This window comes from Ruditapes philippinarum, unplaced genomic scaffold (genome assembly GCF_026571515.1).
Source record: "Ruditapes philippinarum isolate M1 unplaced genomic scaffold, ASM2657151v2 ctg1123_1_1_1_1, whole genome shotgun sequence".
Classification (NCBI taxonomy): Eukaryota; Metazoa; Mollusca; class Bivalvia; order Venerida; family Veneridae; genus Ruditapes; species Ruditapes philippinarum.
The window spans coordinates 143,439-158,954 of NW_026854207.1; the positions used below are offsets into that span (position 1 = coordinate 143,439).

The 15,516-nt window shown below is 33.3% G+C and overlaps 1 protein-coding gene across 4 annotated transcripts in view; it reads right to left on the minus strand.

Annotated features, from left to right (window-relative positions):
* Positions 1-6,860: 6,860 nt before the first annotated feature.
* LOC132739437 (MAPK/MAK/MRK overlapping kinase-like) overlaps positions 6,861-15,516 on the minus strand; it is a 34,005-nt gene continuing 25,349 nt past the window's right edge. For 2 of the 4 annotated variants that reach the window (XM_060727154.1, XM_060727157.1), the window contains exons 8-12: positions 15,005-15,106; positions 14,552-14,725; positions 12,514-12,730; positions 10,575-10,775; positions 6,864-10,037 (exon numbers count right to left, since the gene is read on the minus strand). In XM_060727154.1, coding sequence (XP_060583137.1) covers positions 9,957-10,037; positions 10,575-10,775; positions 12,514-12,730; positions 14,552-14,725; positions 15,005-15,106 — 775 coding nt within the window. In that variant the 3' untranslated portion in view covers positions 6,864-9,956. Of the gene's footprint in view, positions 10,038-10,574; positions 10,776-12,513; positions 12,731-14,551; positions 14,726-15,004; positions 15,107-15,516 lie in introns of all 4 variants that reach the window. The other 2 variants (XM_060727156.1, XM_060727155.1) reach the window with 2 other exon arrangements.

Here is a 15,516-nt window from a genome sequence, read left to right on the forward strand (position 1 = left end):
TAAGAAGAGCCATAGTAAAATAAGCTGTTTTATGTTTAATGTCCCTATCACAACAGTTTTATGACTGTAACACAAATTCAGCAAGGGTAGTCCATAACACAATTTCAGCAATGTCAGGGATAGCTTTTTGCCTATTTCATAATTTCAGTACGGGTAAGGATAGTTTTATGCCCATAACACAGTTTCAGCAAAGTTAGGGATAGTTTTATGCCCATAACACTTCAGTAAAGGCAGGGATAGTATTATGCCCAAAACACAATTTCAGCAAAGATAGGGATTGTTCTATATGCCCATAACACAATTTCAGCAAAGATAGGGATTGTTCTATATGCCCATAAAACAATTTCAGCAAAGATAGGGATTGTTCTATATGCCCATAACACAATTTCAGCAAAGGTATGGATAGTTGTATGCCTATTTTACAATTTCAGCAAAGGTAATGATAGTTTTATGCCCATAACACAATTTCAGCAAAGTTATGGTTAGTATTATGCCCAAAACATAATTTCAACAAAGGCAGGGATAGTCTTGTGACTTCTGATCTGTTACGCATACAATAATTGTGTTGGCGATTGGTGACAGGAGCAGCTATGACAACAGTAAAACAAGTTTTTGGTAACATTTTATTAATGACTTTGTGATCAATCTAATCTGATTCATTATCATTATACAGCTAATTTTAACAAGAAAATATACAAACCTATGTGAAACATGAATACATCACACTAACTAAATAATACATAAATGTCATAAAAATCAACAAATAACCAAACATTCTGTCTTCAAAACAAAAAGAATCTGAAACAAACTGGCCTCCACAGATTATGTTGCTACAAAAAGAAAAATGTTGACTGTTGAATACAAACAAATCAATTTTTTACTACAGCCTTTGAATTCAGTTTTTAAATTTGATAAATTTATATTATGATATCTTACCTACAAGATTTAAAGACACATTCAATTTATGGTAAGAATCTATTATATTAATGGGTAGTTCCAACTTTATGTATAAGTTAGTATATTATACAAATTATTGGAAGGTATTTAACAGATAAATGTATGGTACCGAAAATTATGTGTATTAATTTAAAGAGTTTATTTTTGCATGAATCTGGGAGGTAATATTTCAACTGTCAAGGTTCAGGTAAAATATCTGTCAGTTTTATAAAGAGGTATTGCTGTAAGAGGTTCAATAAAAAAGTTAAAATATACTATTTCACAAATCTAAAAATATCATTAAATTTGCATGGAGAAAATGGCAATGTTTCAATTATCACAGTAAGATTTTACACATTATAATAACTATTTGGAAATTATATTAAATCTACATGTTAAACTATAAGTAAAGTTAATGGCTATTTGCAAACATTGTTAGGGGTGCAACAATAATAATTTAAGCTGTTGTTTATTTTCAGTTTGCTTCTACTTCGCACAAACACAGTAAAGCTCATATGGCAACTTCTTTCCAGTTTTTCTGGTAGAGAAAGACCTCAGGTGCCCCTTTGTGCATTATTTCAGGCACAAACGGGCAATTGAGTAGAACCACCAACGTTCTATAAACTAGCTGGATAGCTCACACATGAAAGAATTCAAAGACCCTGGTGTGGATCGAATCTACAGCAGTGACGGGCAAGTGGTTTGAAGTCAACAACCTTATCCGTGGACACCCGTGGTTAAGCAATTGCCATACAGTTTAACCATATTGCAATATATATTGTGATATAATGATTGTTTAGGTAAACCAATATAAAACTTAAACTTCTGTTTTATTTTTGTGGTATATTGTTGCACCACTAACAAACATGTGTAAGAGGTACCAACTAATATTATTTTCCTACATGTTTACTAAAGATTGCTGTGTATTATTTTTGCCTATCACAGAAAAACATAATCTTTATTACATAAACAGAAGATAAAATGTTTAAATCTATACTGATACTTATTGACCACACAGCATTGTTACTTGATAAACATTATCATACATTATCACACTATAATAATAATTATACAAGTAAAAGTCTTTTATTCTGCAACAAGTATTTAATTCAGTCTAAACAGTAAGTCACGTGGTTTTTATACAAATAACACTTCCAATTTTAAGATTAAAAAACTTGTATTTTGGTGCTTCTTGATTAACAATTTTAACCCTGATGAGAGACAGACTAAAACCACCCAACGGTTTTTTTTCACTTAATTGGGAAGAGGCCTTAGCCTCTTTTGAGAAAAAAATATCACTAAAACTGCTAATTTGGGAAATAAAAAAGCTGCAGTAAGTTCAAATTCCGATTGGGAAGAGGCCTTTTATAGATCTCTGTTATATAAGGTAGAAAATCACTGCCACCGGCATTAAGCCAGGCCAGCTTGTATATCCAGACAGTCTGACAGGACTCTATTGTGTTGGCTGCTAAATTTTAAGTTATCTGATGTGTTAAATCCCTTAAACTATTAATGGTTGATTCCAATTTCATAGCAAGACAAGTCCATTACTCAAATACAAGGAGTTCATCTTATATGACACATTTAAGTCCAAAAACATGTAGTTATAAAAATATCGTTACTGCAATTAATGAAGAAGCAACAATAAAATTCTTGCACAGAGGCCAACAAATGTGTCTTAAAATAGAAGTAAGTCATATTTATATCAATGTGTTCACTATGAGCATGGGGACAACCAATAAACCTGAAAATCAATAAATACATGTATAAAATGTGTAGAAACTAGAAATGTGTCATCATGCCACGGATGCCCCCGCATGCAGCCAAAATTTCAGATGTTATAATATTCAGTTCCAAATTTGTTTGCACAAATTATTTTTTTCATTTTAAGTTCAAAGCCCTTAAAACTTTTCAATGTTAACACAAACCATTTCCATACAATGCTCAAGGCACTGAAATTATTCAGTCTTAATCTTTTGAAAATAGCATATTTCATATTTGTAGCCAAAATAATGGCTACATACATTTCCACAAAAGTATGAGTGCTGAAACTGAAAGTTCAAAATTTGTCCAACATTCAAGAAAGATAAGTTTGTCCTAAATCATTGAACCACGACCAAATTCAAACTTGAACTGCTTATTCCTAAGATGTATCTATATTATTTTCAAAGTGAAAGGGACATAACTCTGCCAAAAAATCATCGAACCATGACCAAATTCCAACTTGACCTGCCCATTCCTTTGACATATCCATATGTCAAATTTAAGTTGAATATGTAACACTGTTGGGTAGATAATGAACAGAAACTGTAAATTTCATATTATTTTCAAAGTGAAAGGGGCTTTACTCTGCCAAAAATCATTGAACCATGACCAAATTCGAACTTGGCCTGGGCATTCCAAAAACATATCCATATGTCAAGTTTGAGTTGAATGTGTTGTACCGTTAGGGAGATAATGAACGGAAACTGAAAATTTCATATTATTTTCAAAGTGAAAGTGGCAAAACTCTGCCAAAAATCATCGAACCATGACCAAGTGCGAACTTGACCTGTATTTTATCATGACATATCCATATGTCAAGTTTGAGTTGAATGTGTTGTACGGTTTGGGAGATAATGAACGGAAACTGAAAATTTCATATTATTTTAAAGTAAAAGGGGCATAACTCTGCCAAAAATCATCGAACCATGACCAAATTCGAACTTGACCTGTATTTTCTCATGACATATCCATATGTCAAATTTGAGTTGAATGTGTGCAACCGTTACTAAGATAATGAACGGAAACTGATGATGACGGAATGACAGAATGACGGAATGACGGAAGGACGGAATGACGGAAGGACGGAATGACGGAAGGACGGAACAGGGTAACACTATATACCCCGGCCATTACATGGCGGGGGCATAAAAATGGGGGTCGTCTAAAACTGGTGAGCAGAGAGTTTTCCATAAATATATGAGCCGCATCACGACAAAACCAACGTCATGCGTTTTCAACCAGCATGGATCCAGACCAGCCTGCGCATCCGCGCAGTCTGATCAGGATCCATGCTGTTCGCTATCAATTTCTCTACTTATAATAGGTTTTGTAAGCGAATGGCATGGATCCTGATCAGATTGCGCGGATGGGCAGGCTGGTCTGGATCCATGCTGGTCGCAAACCCATTATGTTGGTTTTGTCGTGACGCGGCTCATATAACAATTATCATAAATAGATAATTATTATTATACACTCATGTTTCTCACTATAAGGTAACATTGAGCAAAGGTTTATATGAAAGATTCAATGTAGACTAATATTATAAAAACGGAAAGAAATTATTTGAATACATAGAAAAATGTGAAAAATATTTTTTTGGTAATTTATGTTAAAGCTATTGGGAATATAACATAGACCACAAACAACACATGTATTTAAATAAAAATTGCTGTATTACTAACAGAATGAAATATGATTTTTTTAATAAAAAAATTAAAACGAAGATCTATTTAACCTGAATGCAGTTCTAAAAATACATGTATGCTAGATTATCAAAAATTTTTTTTTATAAAAAATCTTATTTATTATCTTTTTTAAGCCTAGAACAATCAACAGAAATCATCTATGACTTTGACATTGTTAATCATACAAAAATAATCTTGATACTGTTTTTCCTTAGATTAGTACACTAACTAATAAACATTAACACTAAACACAAGATAAACATACATGTAATTCATGTAATGCTAGCAGTTTCTCATTATTTACCAAAGAAAGCACCAATACAATACATAATTTGCAATAGTTTTCCTTTTTTAATTTCTTATAACTAAATAATAAGTCCATTTAGTGCTAATGACAGTGACAGCAACAAAATGTCTGTCACCAGAACAGGTTCATGCAGGTCTATTAAAGTTAATATTTTGATATCAAAATCCATTAATTTACTCACTGATTGTTTTTTACTATATGCAAGGCAAGGTCTACAAAACAAAAGCCAGGTTAAGTGTTAATCAAACTACATGTTGAGGTTGACCGCAAAACTGCAGTAACATATATGCAATAAAGAAGGACTTACAACAGATCTGCAGTCAACCCTCGATTTATTATATAATTAATCACTTATCCCTGTAGAATAAAGCAAGGCCGGCAATCCCCCTTGTATAACAAGGAATTAATTTAATGTCAAGGTAACAAGTAAATTTGTTGAATTTATATCCCCCCGCCGAGTACTGGTTATTATTAACACAACAACTGAAGACTTAAGGCTTTATTTATATATTAATCATGGAATAAACAGTAATATTCTTTGAACTTGATAAATATTCAGGGCAATAACAGGGCCATAACTTTGTGTTAAATAGTAAAATCTGGAAATGCCAATGAGATGTATGCATACTACATAACTAATCAAGGGCCATAAATCTGAGTTATAAGTATCCGACTGGAACAAGGCGACTATATGCACATCTCCTCTTAGTATCCAATAAAGTTTCATTGAATTTCAGCCAGTAGTAGCAGAGAAGTAGCGAGGAAACAAATATTTTTCTATATGGATACTGCATAACTAATCAAGGGCCATAACTCTGATTTAAAGTGTCTGACCGGAACAAGCCGATGATAGGCGCATCCCCTCTTGGTATTGAAGGTTCCCATAAAGTTCCATTGAATTCCAGCCAGTAGTTGCAGAGAAGTAGCGCGGAAACGATTTTTACTCCATATGCATACTGCATAACTAATCAAGGGCCATAACTCTGAGTGCAAGTGTCTGACCGGAACAAGCTGACGATATGCGCATCTCCTCATGGTATTGAAGGTTCCCATAAAGTTTCGTTGAATTCCAGCCAGTAGTTGCAGAGAAGTAGTGCGAAAACAATTTTTACTCTATATGCATACTACATAACTAATCAAGGGCCATAACTCTGAGTTAAAGGGTCTGATCAGAACAATCGGACGATATGCGCCTCTCCTCTTGATATTGATGATTCCCATAAAGTTTCGTTGAATTCCAGCCAGTAGTTGCAGAGAAGTAGTGCGGAAACGATTTTTACTCTATATGCATACTACATAACTAATCAAGGGCCATAACTCTGAGTAAAGGTGTCTGACTGGAACAAGCCAACGATATGCGCATCTCTTCTTGATATTGATGATTCCCATAAAGTTTCGTTGAATTCCAGCCAGTAGTTGCAGAGAACTACTCCGGAAACGAAATTCGGACAGACAGATGGACGGACGGACAACGCCAAAACTATATCCCCCTCCCGATTTCATTGGCGGGGGATAATAATGTTAAGTAATATGATCATTTACATAGCATTTAATTAAATCATATAATTATCTTTAAGTTCCTTTTACCCTTTGCACTAAAAACACCTAAATTTTCATGTAGCTTATAACTTTAAAACAGCAAAGAGATATTTCTTCACATCCGTATATCATCGAAAACGATAGAATCAGATGAGTTAAAAATCTACCGCTTATGTTATTTAAATGTTAGAGCTCATGATTACAATGTGGTTAAACGGTTGCAGTATACAGCTGCCTATATATTGACCCTGACAAAATATGATATATGTTAAAAATTGTGATACTGTGGCAATATTACAAAAAAATCTAATGTATGATATTTAAAGATAAAATGCGCTTGAAATAAAACAAAAATCTCTTACATTTAGAGTAATTCTTAAACATGTTAAATCAGATCATTTTGGAATTTACGCTTGAAATACAAATAAATTTCAAATAAAAGATGAGAAAATAATCTTGAGTACCCTGACATCTGTTGTAAAAAAAAAATGAGCCGTGTCACAACAAAACCAAAATAATGGGTTTGCGACCAGCATGGATCCAGACCAGCCTACGCATCTGCACAGTCTGAGCAGAATCTATGCTGTTCACTTACCAACCCTGTAACAAGAAGAGAAACTAATAGCGAACAGCATGGATCCTGATAACTGGTCTGGATCCATGCTGGTTGCAAACGCACTATGTTGGTTTCGTCGTGATGCGGCTCAAATACTCAATTGTTGCAACAAAACAAAATCAAATTATTCATTTTTTGCATAATGTCCTTTCAAATTGGAAGAACTGAAATATTTGGTTGATAAAACAACATAAACTTAAGGCAAAATGTGGAAAGCAAATTTGGCACTACAATAATAAACAATGTAGCTCTAAGGCATGTAATGTATGATTAACATCTGGATGTAAAAACATTTACAAAATTTATCAATTTATTTTTGAACTAGAGGTAATTTTTTAATATATCTGACATCAAAATACATTTGCTATAAATTTAATTTGCACTCGAAACAGCATTTTGGTTGTATAACAGCTGCCAGTTATTAAACAAGTGACACTGGATTTAGTATTTTATGTAAACCTTTAAAATATAATTTACATAGAATAGTAGTTGAGGATGAATATCATTTGACAATGTTGTCCAAGATACTTTTAGAAAAAGATGTGACCCTCAAATTTAAACCCATTAACTCAAATAATGTGGTCAGAACATTCTAGGTTTAACATATGAGCCGCTTCACGACAAAACCAACATAATGGGTTTGACACCAGCATGGATCTAGACCAGCCTGATCAGGATCCATGCTGTTCGCTTACAAATCCTATAACAAGTAGAGAAACTGATAGCGAACAGCATGGATCCTGATCAGACTGCGCGGATGCGCAGGCTGGTCTGGATCCATGCTGGTTGCAAACGCACTATGTTGGTTTTGTCATGACGTGGCTCATTTTATTTCCATTTTGATATCAATGCTCATCGAAGTGGCTGTCTGTTACAAGTGAGTGGAAAATCTAACATAAATTTTGAATCATACATGCCATGCCTTAATGAGCTAGATGTGGTCAAACAAACAATTAAATAATCCTAATTTATCACAGTCTTAAATCTCTAAAATGAAAAAAAAAATCTCTCTTGAATACAAAATTGTATAAGGTAAAAATCTATTTTACCATCTAAAGCAGCCATGTTTCTAATTAACAAAATATTTAAACTATATTTAAACAAGATTGCATTTGAGAAAAATGCTATGCCACCGCATGGTTCAAATTTCATAGCTGTACATCAAAGGACAAGAAAGTAGGTCACATCATCAAAATCTAGGTCACCTGATATCAAAGTTCAATTTTACAACTAAAACTGTGCACATGGTCAAAATGTCATTGCTGTACATCAAAGGACAAGAAAGTAGGTCACTGTCCCCTTGGGCCCAAGGGTTTAATTCAAAACAATTTTGATACAGGTCCACCAAATAACATTTCAAGTCAAATATCTAAGCTATAGCTTTCTCCCATTCAGAAAACATTTGTTTTATTTTCTGTTTTTACTATGTGTACATAATGAGAATCACTGCCCCCGGGCAGGGCCAATTTTGACACCAGGGGAAAATTTTGAACAACTTTGGTAGAGGACCTATTAATGATATTATATATCAAACACCAAAGCTCTATGCCTTGTACCTTCAGACAAAAATATTTTTTATTTTTTCACTATATGTACATAATGAAAATCAATGACCCCCGGGGCGGAACCAATTTTGACCCCAGGGCTATAATTTGAACAATCTTGCAAGAGGTTCACTACACAATGTTTCATGCAAAATATCTTAACTCTAGCCTTTGTAAATTTAGAGAAGATGATTTTTTAAGTTTTTACTATATACATAATATAAGGAAAACCTATGGCCACCCGGGGCGGGGCTAATTTTGACACAAGAGGCAAAATTTGAATAACTTTTGTAGAGTACCTTTAGATGATATTATTTAACAAATATTAAAGCTTCAAGCCTTGTACCTTCAGACAATAAGATTTATTTATTTTTTACTATATGTATATATTGAAATAAAAGACCCCCAAGGGCGGGGGCAATTTTGACCCCAGGGCTATAATTTGAACAATCTTGCTAGAGGTTTACTACACAATGTTTCATGCAAAATATCTAACCTCTAGCATTTGTCAATTGCTAGAAGAATTTTTTTTGAAGTTTTTATTATAAGTTTTTACTATATACATATAAGGAAAACCAATGACCCCCGGGGCGGGGCCGATTTTGACCCCAGGGCTATAATTTGAACAATCTGGGTAGAGGTCTACCAGACAATGCCTTGTGCAAAATATATAAGCTCTAGGCCTTTTGGGTCTTTACAAGAAGGTGTTTTAAGTTTTTACTATATGTACATATAGTGAAAATCAATGACCCCGGGTGGGGCCGATTTTGACCCAAGGGCTATAATTTGAACAATCTTGGTAAGGGTCTACCAGATCATGCCTTATGCAAAATATCTAAGCTCTAGGCCTTTTGGGTTTTTACAAGAAGGTATTTTAAGTTTTTACTATATGTACGTAGTGAAAATCAATGACCCCCGGGCGGGGCCATTTTTTGACCCCAGGGCTATAATTTGAACAATCTTGTTAGAGGTCTACCAGACAATGCCTTATGCAAAATATCTAAGCTCTAGGCCTTTTGGGTCTTTACAAGAAGATTTTTTAAATTTATTCTTATAATTCCTTTTGGTTGCCATGGCAACCAGATTTCTGCATGGAATGAAATTCTTTGAACAACTTTGGAAGCACTTCACCCAAGGAACAATCCTGCCAAGTTTGGTTGAAATTGGACTAGTGGTTTTTCACAAGAAGATTTTTTAAGTTCACTATATAATCTATATAACACACACACAAACACACACACTAACACACACACACACACACAGGTGAATCGCTATATGCCACCGCATCGCAGATGCTGCGGTGGCATAAAAATAATGTTGGGTTTCTTCATGAACTGGTATGGTAGGCATATTCAATCATACACACTTTCAGTGTAATACATCGAATGTCACTGTAGATATTTTAAATATCTTAACACATTATGACATTGTCCATTTACACATCATCTTACACATAGAAAAATGCAACATCATGGTTTAATTTGAACATTTGTAGCACACACATGTGTATAGTAAATATAGTAAGTTTTTCACAAATTTATAAAATTCCTAATTGAAAGTGTATGTTAAAATCCTGCCCCACCACGACGATCTAAAGAAGGCAACTGATAGTGCCCAAACATGTTCTTAGTCTTTGTAGTAGGGTTCTGAAATAAGAGAATTTTTGATTTTATAATGCAATGTACATCACTAGGTTGACAACATTAATATAAATATAAGATTTTTTTTGTCACAAAATATATGACCATTATCATTTTCTGACCTAATGAAACACAAAACTATATACATCTTGATCTTTTAGGACAAAAGGTGATCCTCCATAAAGATATTTTGTGACCTATTAAAAAAAGCAGTTTGGTAGAACCAAAGATATCCTACTTTTGTCAATACAGATATATTCCACAAATTGTTCATGGAAATACATTATAAACTTGTTCGATGATTCTTGACACATTTTACAGCTAGAAGCACAAGCTAGGCTTAAACAGTCTCGCCAGACCATATATTCAACACAGCTTAATTTTATTACTTTGTTACTAAAACCCATTCAACTAACATTGAATACATGTATTCAAATTCAAAGTTAGTTATAAAATTCTGTTGGCAAAGTGTAACACTATTTTGTCCTAAAACGCTTTCTGAAATCATCAACATTTCAAGCTAGGTTTTAATGATCCACTTACCTTATGTGACTTATATGTACTATTGATGCTAGGAAGTAGAGAGAGCTGATTTGATGTACTGTGTGATGCAAAGGTTGAGGGGAATGACGAGGAGTGATACGATGGGTTGATCGTACTAGCGTGGATCGGGACCTTCGGGAAGAAACTTGAATGTGTACTATTGTATGTTGTATTGTGTGGTTCACCTAAACGTCTTCGCCGCTGAAACAAAACATAAAATTTTCCTTTCTAATTTTTTCAAAATAAAATTTATGTTACTACAGTATATCACATAAATATTTGTAAGAACAGATTGAAATAGTAATTCAAACTTACTTTTACCTTCTAACAATTTTTTACTACTTTCATATCTTTAATATGAAGTAAAAAAAGTACATGTATTTAAATATTTCAATGAGAGCATAATGGCTTTGTTTAATTCCATTAATCTTGTGTTTCGCACAGGGGACATGGAACAATGGAACTATAGGTTTCAAGTCACTTCAACACTTTAATATCATATTTATGGAACTTTTCAGCTTCACAACCATGTGTCCATCCGTTCAGTATTTCAGGCCAAAGTAACATGTAACAATTAAAAACTATTGACGGAAAACATATCTATAGTCATGTTAATCTGTTAGATATTGTTTTCTCTGTGGGTTTTTTTTGCATTTGAGCCGCGTCACGACAAAACCAAAATAATGGGTTTGCGACCCGCATGGATCCAGACCAGTCTGCGCATTCGCACAGTCTGATCAGGATCCATGCTGTTCGCTTACAAACTCAATTACAAGTAGAGAAACTGATAGCGAATAGCATGGATCCTGATCAGACTACGCGGATGCGCAGGCTGGTCTTGATCCATGCTGGTCGCAAACCCATTATGTTGGTTTTGTCGTGACGCGGCTCATTTTTTTTTTCAATGTCATATAATCATACATTTTTGTGGCTTTGGATACTAAGATGGAAAAGACATTGTATGCGACCCATTGAAACTTTTCTACTACAAAATTTGATACAGTAGCTTTATGATTGTTATTATTATTTATTACAATTAGATTTAAGACATAATTAAATTACATGTGCAACCTGTGTATTAGTAAATCATCATGTGATAATATTACTCTATACAACAGAAAACAAGTAAAATTATTATTAAAGCACAATTAGACTGTGTACAAAAACTGCAGCTGTGCATGGGCAGTACTTGTTTTTCTACTGATATTGAAAATAAATAATGTCAATACATGTACATTTGTATATTCATTTTCAAAATTGACAGGTCTAATATGGCTCTTCAAATTCAAAGAACATATTGGGGTAGGGTTTTTTGTCTAGCTTTTATTGTTGTTATAGTTGTTTTTGTTGTTTTTTCTCAATAATAATGTACAAATCTTAGTTCTTTGATTACTTAAAAATTTCTTCAGCACTTTTTGCCAAATTTAAAAAAAAAAGATATTTTCTTTTGTCTATAACCTGAGATTCCTATTATTTCTCCAAAATATCAACAATCAAAAAATTGTTCTAATCCTTCAAAGGCTTCCACCACCCCTGTAAAACTTATAAATATTGGAATGACCAACAGAATTACTTGGTAGAGTTCACATGCATTTTTCTGTGAAAGTCTTTCAAAGTCCATAGTTTATTTGGCAGTAGCAGAGGGGAAAAAATGTTTGTTGTTTTTTTGTTTTTTTTTTAATTATGTATTTAAACAGCAAAGTCTTCTTTATTTCCTTAGTTTCTAGAAGGTATTAATTTATATACCATGCAGCAGACATGCTCATTACCTTAGTGCTGGAACAGGTTAAGTCCTTCTAAATGTAATAGGAGTAAACCAGTTATTGCACTAAGGTGGCGTGATATTCTGATGAGAAGTTACCATGACACCATGAAAAGTGTTTGTGTATTAACTAGATGAAGTGTAAGAACTGAGTGAGTAACTCACAGCACATCATACCTGATATACCTTTCGTTTATCTTTGAACAATTGATGTGCAGGTAAAGACTGAGGTTTTGGCAAACTTGCAATTATATGAAGTTCTGAATCTTTCTTCTTCTCCATTTTTGGAGATGGAATATTTTCTGGTTCAGATTTTGTCCCTATATTAGAACTGTCGTCTTTATCTTGAAGAATGTTAGCTTTTTTAAGAGCTAACTGCCGCTTATCAGTGTCCCTGTAAATAGAAAGTTAGTCAATTATGAAAGTCAGTCTCACGCATTTATAAATAACAAGAGGGCCATGATGGCCCTGAAATCGCTCACCTGTATATAGGCCCCCGGGGCGGGGCCAATTTTAACCAGGGGGCTTTTATTTGAACAAACTTGGTACACACCCATTTGAAGATGTTTCATGATAAATATCTAAGCTCTAGCTGTAAGAAGATTTTTTAAGTTTTTACTATACACATATAGGGAAATCAATGACTCCCCCCCCAACCCCCACCCCCCTCAGGGCAGCGCAATTTTGTCCCCAGGGCTTTTATTTGAACAAACTTAGTAGTCACTCACTAGAAGATAGTTCATGCTTAATATCTAAACTCTAGGTTTTTACCATATACATATAAGGAAAATTAATGATCACCGGGGCGGGGTCAATTTTAACCCCACAGCCCTTATTTGATAGACACCCATTAAAAGACGTTTCATGCTAAAAACTTAGCTCTAGCTCTTAGGGTTTTTTAAAAGAAGATTTTTTAAGTTTAATTTTGACCCAAGGGCTTTTATTTGAACATATTTGGTAGACACCCACAAGAAGATGTTTCATGCTTAATATCTAAGCTCTAGCTATTTGGGGCTTTTAACAGAAGATTTTTGAAGTTTTTACTATATACAAATAAGAAAAATCAATGACCCCCTGGGGCGGGGCCAATTTTGACCCCAGGGCATTTATTTGAACAAACTTGGTAGACACTGACTAGATGATGTTTCATGCAAAATATTTAAGCTCTAGCTCTTATGGTTTTCTGAAAGAAGATATTTTAAGTTTATTCTTTCGGTTGCCATGGCTACCTAAGGAACAATCCTGTGAAGTTTGTATGAAATTGGCTTAGCGGTTTATGAGGAGATGTCGTTTAAAGTAAAAGTTTATGGAAGGAAGCCGGACGAAAAGCGATCACAAAAGCTCACCATGTCACTTTGTGACAGATGATATAAACATAAAACTTTACACTGAAATAAAAACATACAATATATCATGCCACAAAAAAATGTCTTACATCTAGTATAATAAACTACAGTGAAACTCTGACTTATGGGCACTTCATTACTAAGGACTTCACGCTATTCAGAGCATTTTTGAAAAAAAAAAAAATGACATTTGAACAATGTATTTAATTAGTAACTGATTAATTTTTATATAATTTTTTACAATAAGTTATTTTGACAGTTAATTTTTTTTTCATTTACAAGCTTACTAACAATTTTTTTCCCCTTAATGTCATAGAATGTCAAAATTACTTATGTACATTACGTATATTTAATGCATCTCCAAACTTAAACTGGCCTTAATTTTATAAAAAAAATTCACAAATCTGACTCAAATCTCAGAATTTTTCTTGGTCAATATTCATTCTGTTCTGGTTTCTGACCAATCAAATGCCTGAGATTGAGCAAAGAAATATTGACAATAACCTGGGCCCCGTCACATTATCTCAAGAGATTCATCATACTACAATTACATGTTACTTAAAGCTGAGTTCCTAGAAATATGAATGTCTCAGAGCGTGTTTAGATGTTATTTACCTGAGTTCCTTGAAATATGAATGTCTTAGAGCATGTTTAGATGTTATTAACCTGAGTTCCTTGAAATATGAATGTCTTAGAGCATGTTTAGATGTTATTAACCTGAGTTCCTTGAAATATGAATGTCTAAGAGCATGTTTAGATGTTATTAACCTGAGTTCCTTGAAATATGAATGTCTTAAGCTTGTTTAGACATCACTTACCTGAGTTCCTTGAAATATGAATGTCTTAAAGCTTGTTTAGACATCACTTACCTGAGTTCCTTGAAATATGAATGTCTTAAAGCTTGTTTAGCCGTCATACGCTCATCAGGGTCATATGTACACAATTTGTTAATAAGATCTATAGAATCTGTACCCGCATGTGGTAACAATCTCTCAATACCCGAACCTTTCTTTGTCGGAAAATTGAAATTCATTCCTCTAGATCTGCAAAACATATGAAATACATTAATACACTTATTTCAAATATGGAGTGAAAAGGTTTTAAACTCCCTCTCAATATTCTGTTTTGAGAATAAAAGAAGTTCTTTAAGTTATTGTTTGTTTGGGTTTTTTTAGGAAATTAAATAATGTTTACATATGTTTTCAAAAATATTTTCTCAAAAGAAGTTAAAGTTTCATAATTTAATTATCTCCCTTTAATTGTAAAATTTCCACTTCAAAAGAAATACATTGTATCAATTAGAAATAACGAAAAAAACTTACTTTTTAAATTTGTTGAGAACATTGGGTTCTGGCGTTCCCATGATATCATGTATTTTGGCTATCTGATCAACCTCATTTGAACCAGGAAATAATGGATGTAGGCTGAAATAACATATTATATAATCTTTACCAAGAAGAACCACAAATTTAGGTTTCACATATCATTATTCTATTATCAAAAGGTATGCCATCTGTTTATATGATATTGTCTATAAAAATACAATGAACACTGAGTGTAGTCTTACGTTTAAAGCTGCATGCCTCCAGATCAACCAAAATATTTTAAGAAAATCAAACTTGAGAAAAATGTACTAGGATTTTAAGAAAGTGAATAATTATTCAAAATTCAAGTAATAATTTATTTGCGATTAATAACTGATTTTGAATATTTATCACCAAATTGCTACATACTGCACAATGCAATAAGGGCTATTTTTGCATATTTTGACCTCTTTTTGGTAATTTATTGGATTGTAAATGCTGTTTGCAATGAGTAAATTACTTTCCTTGTT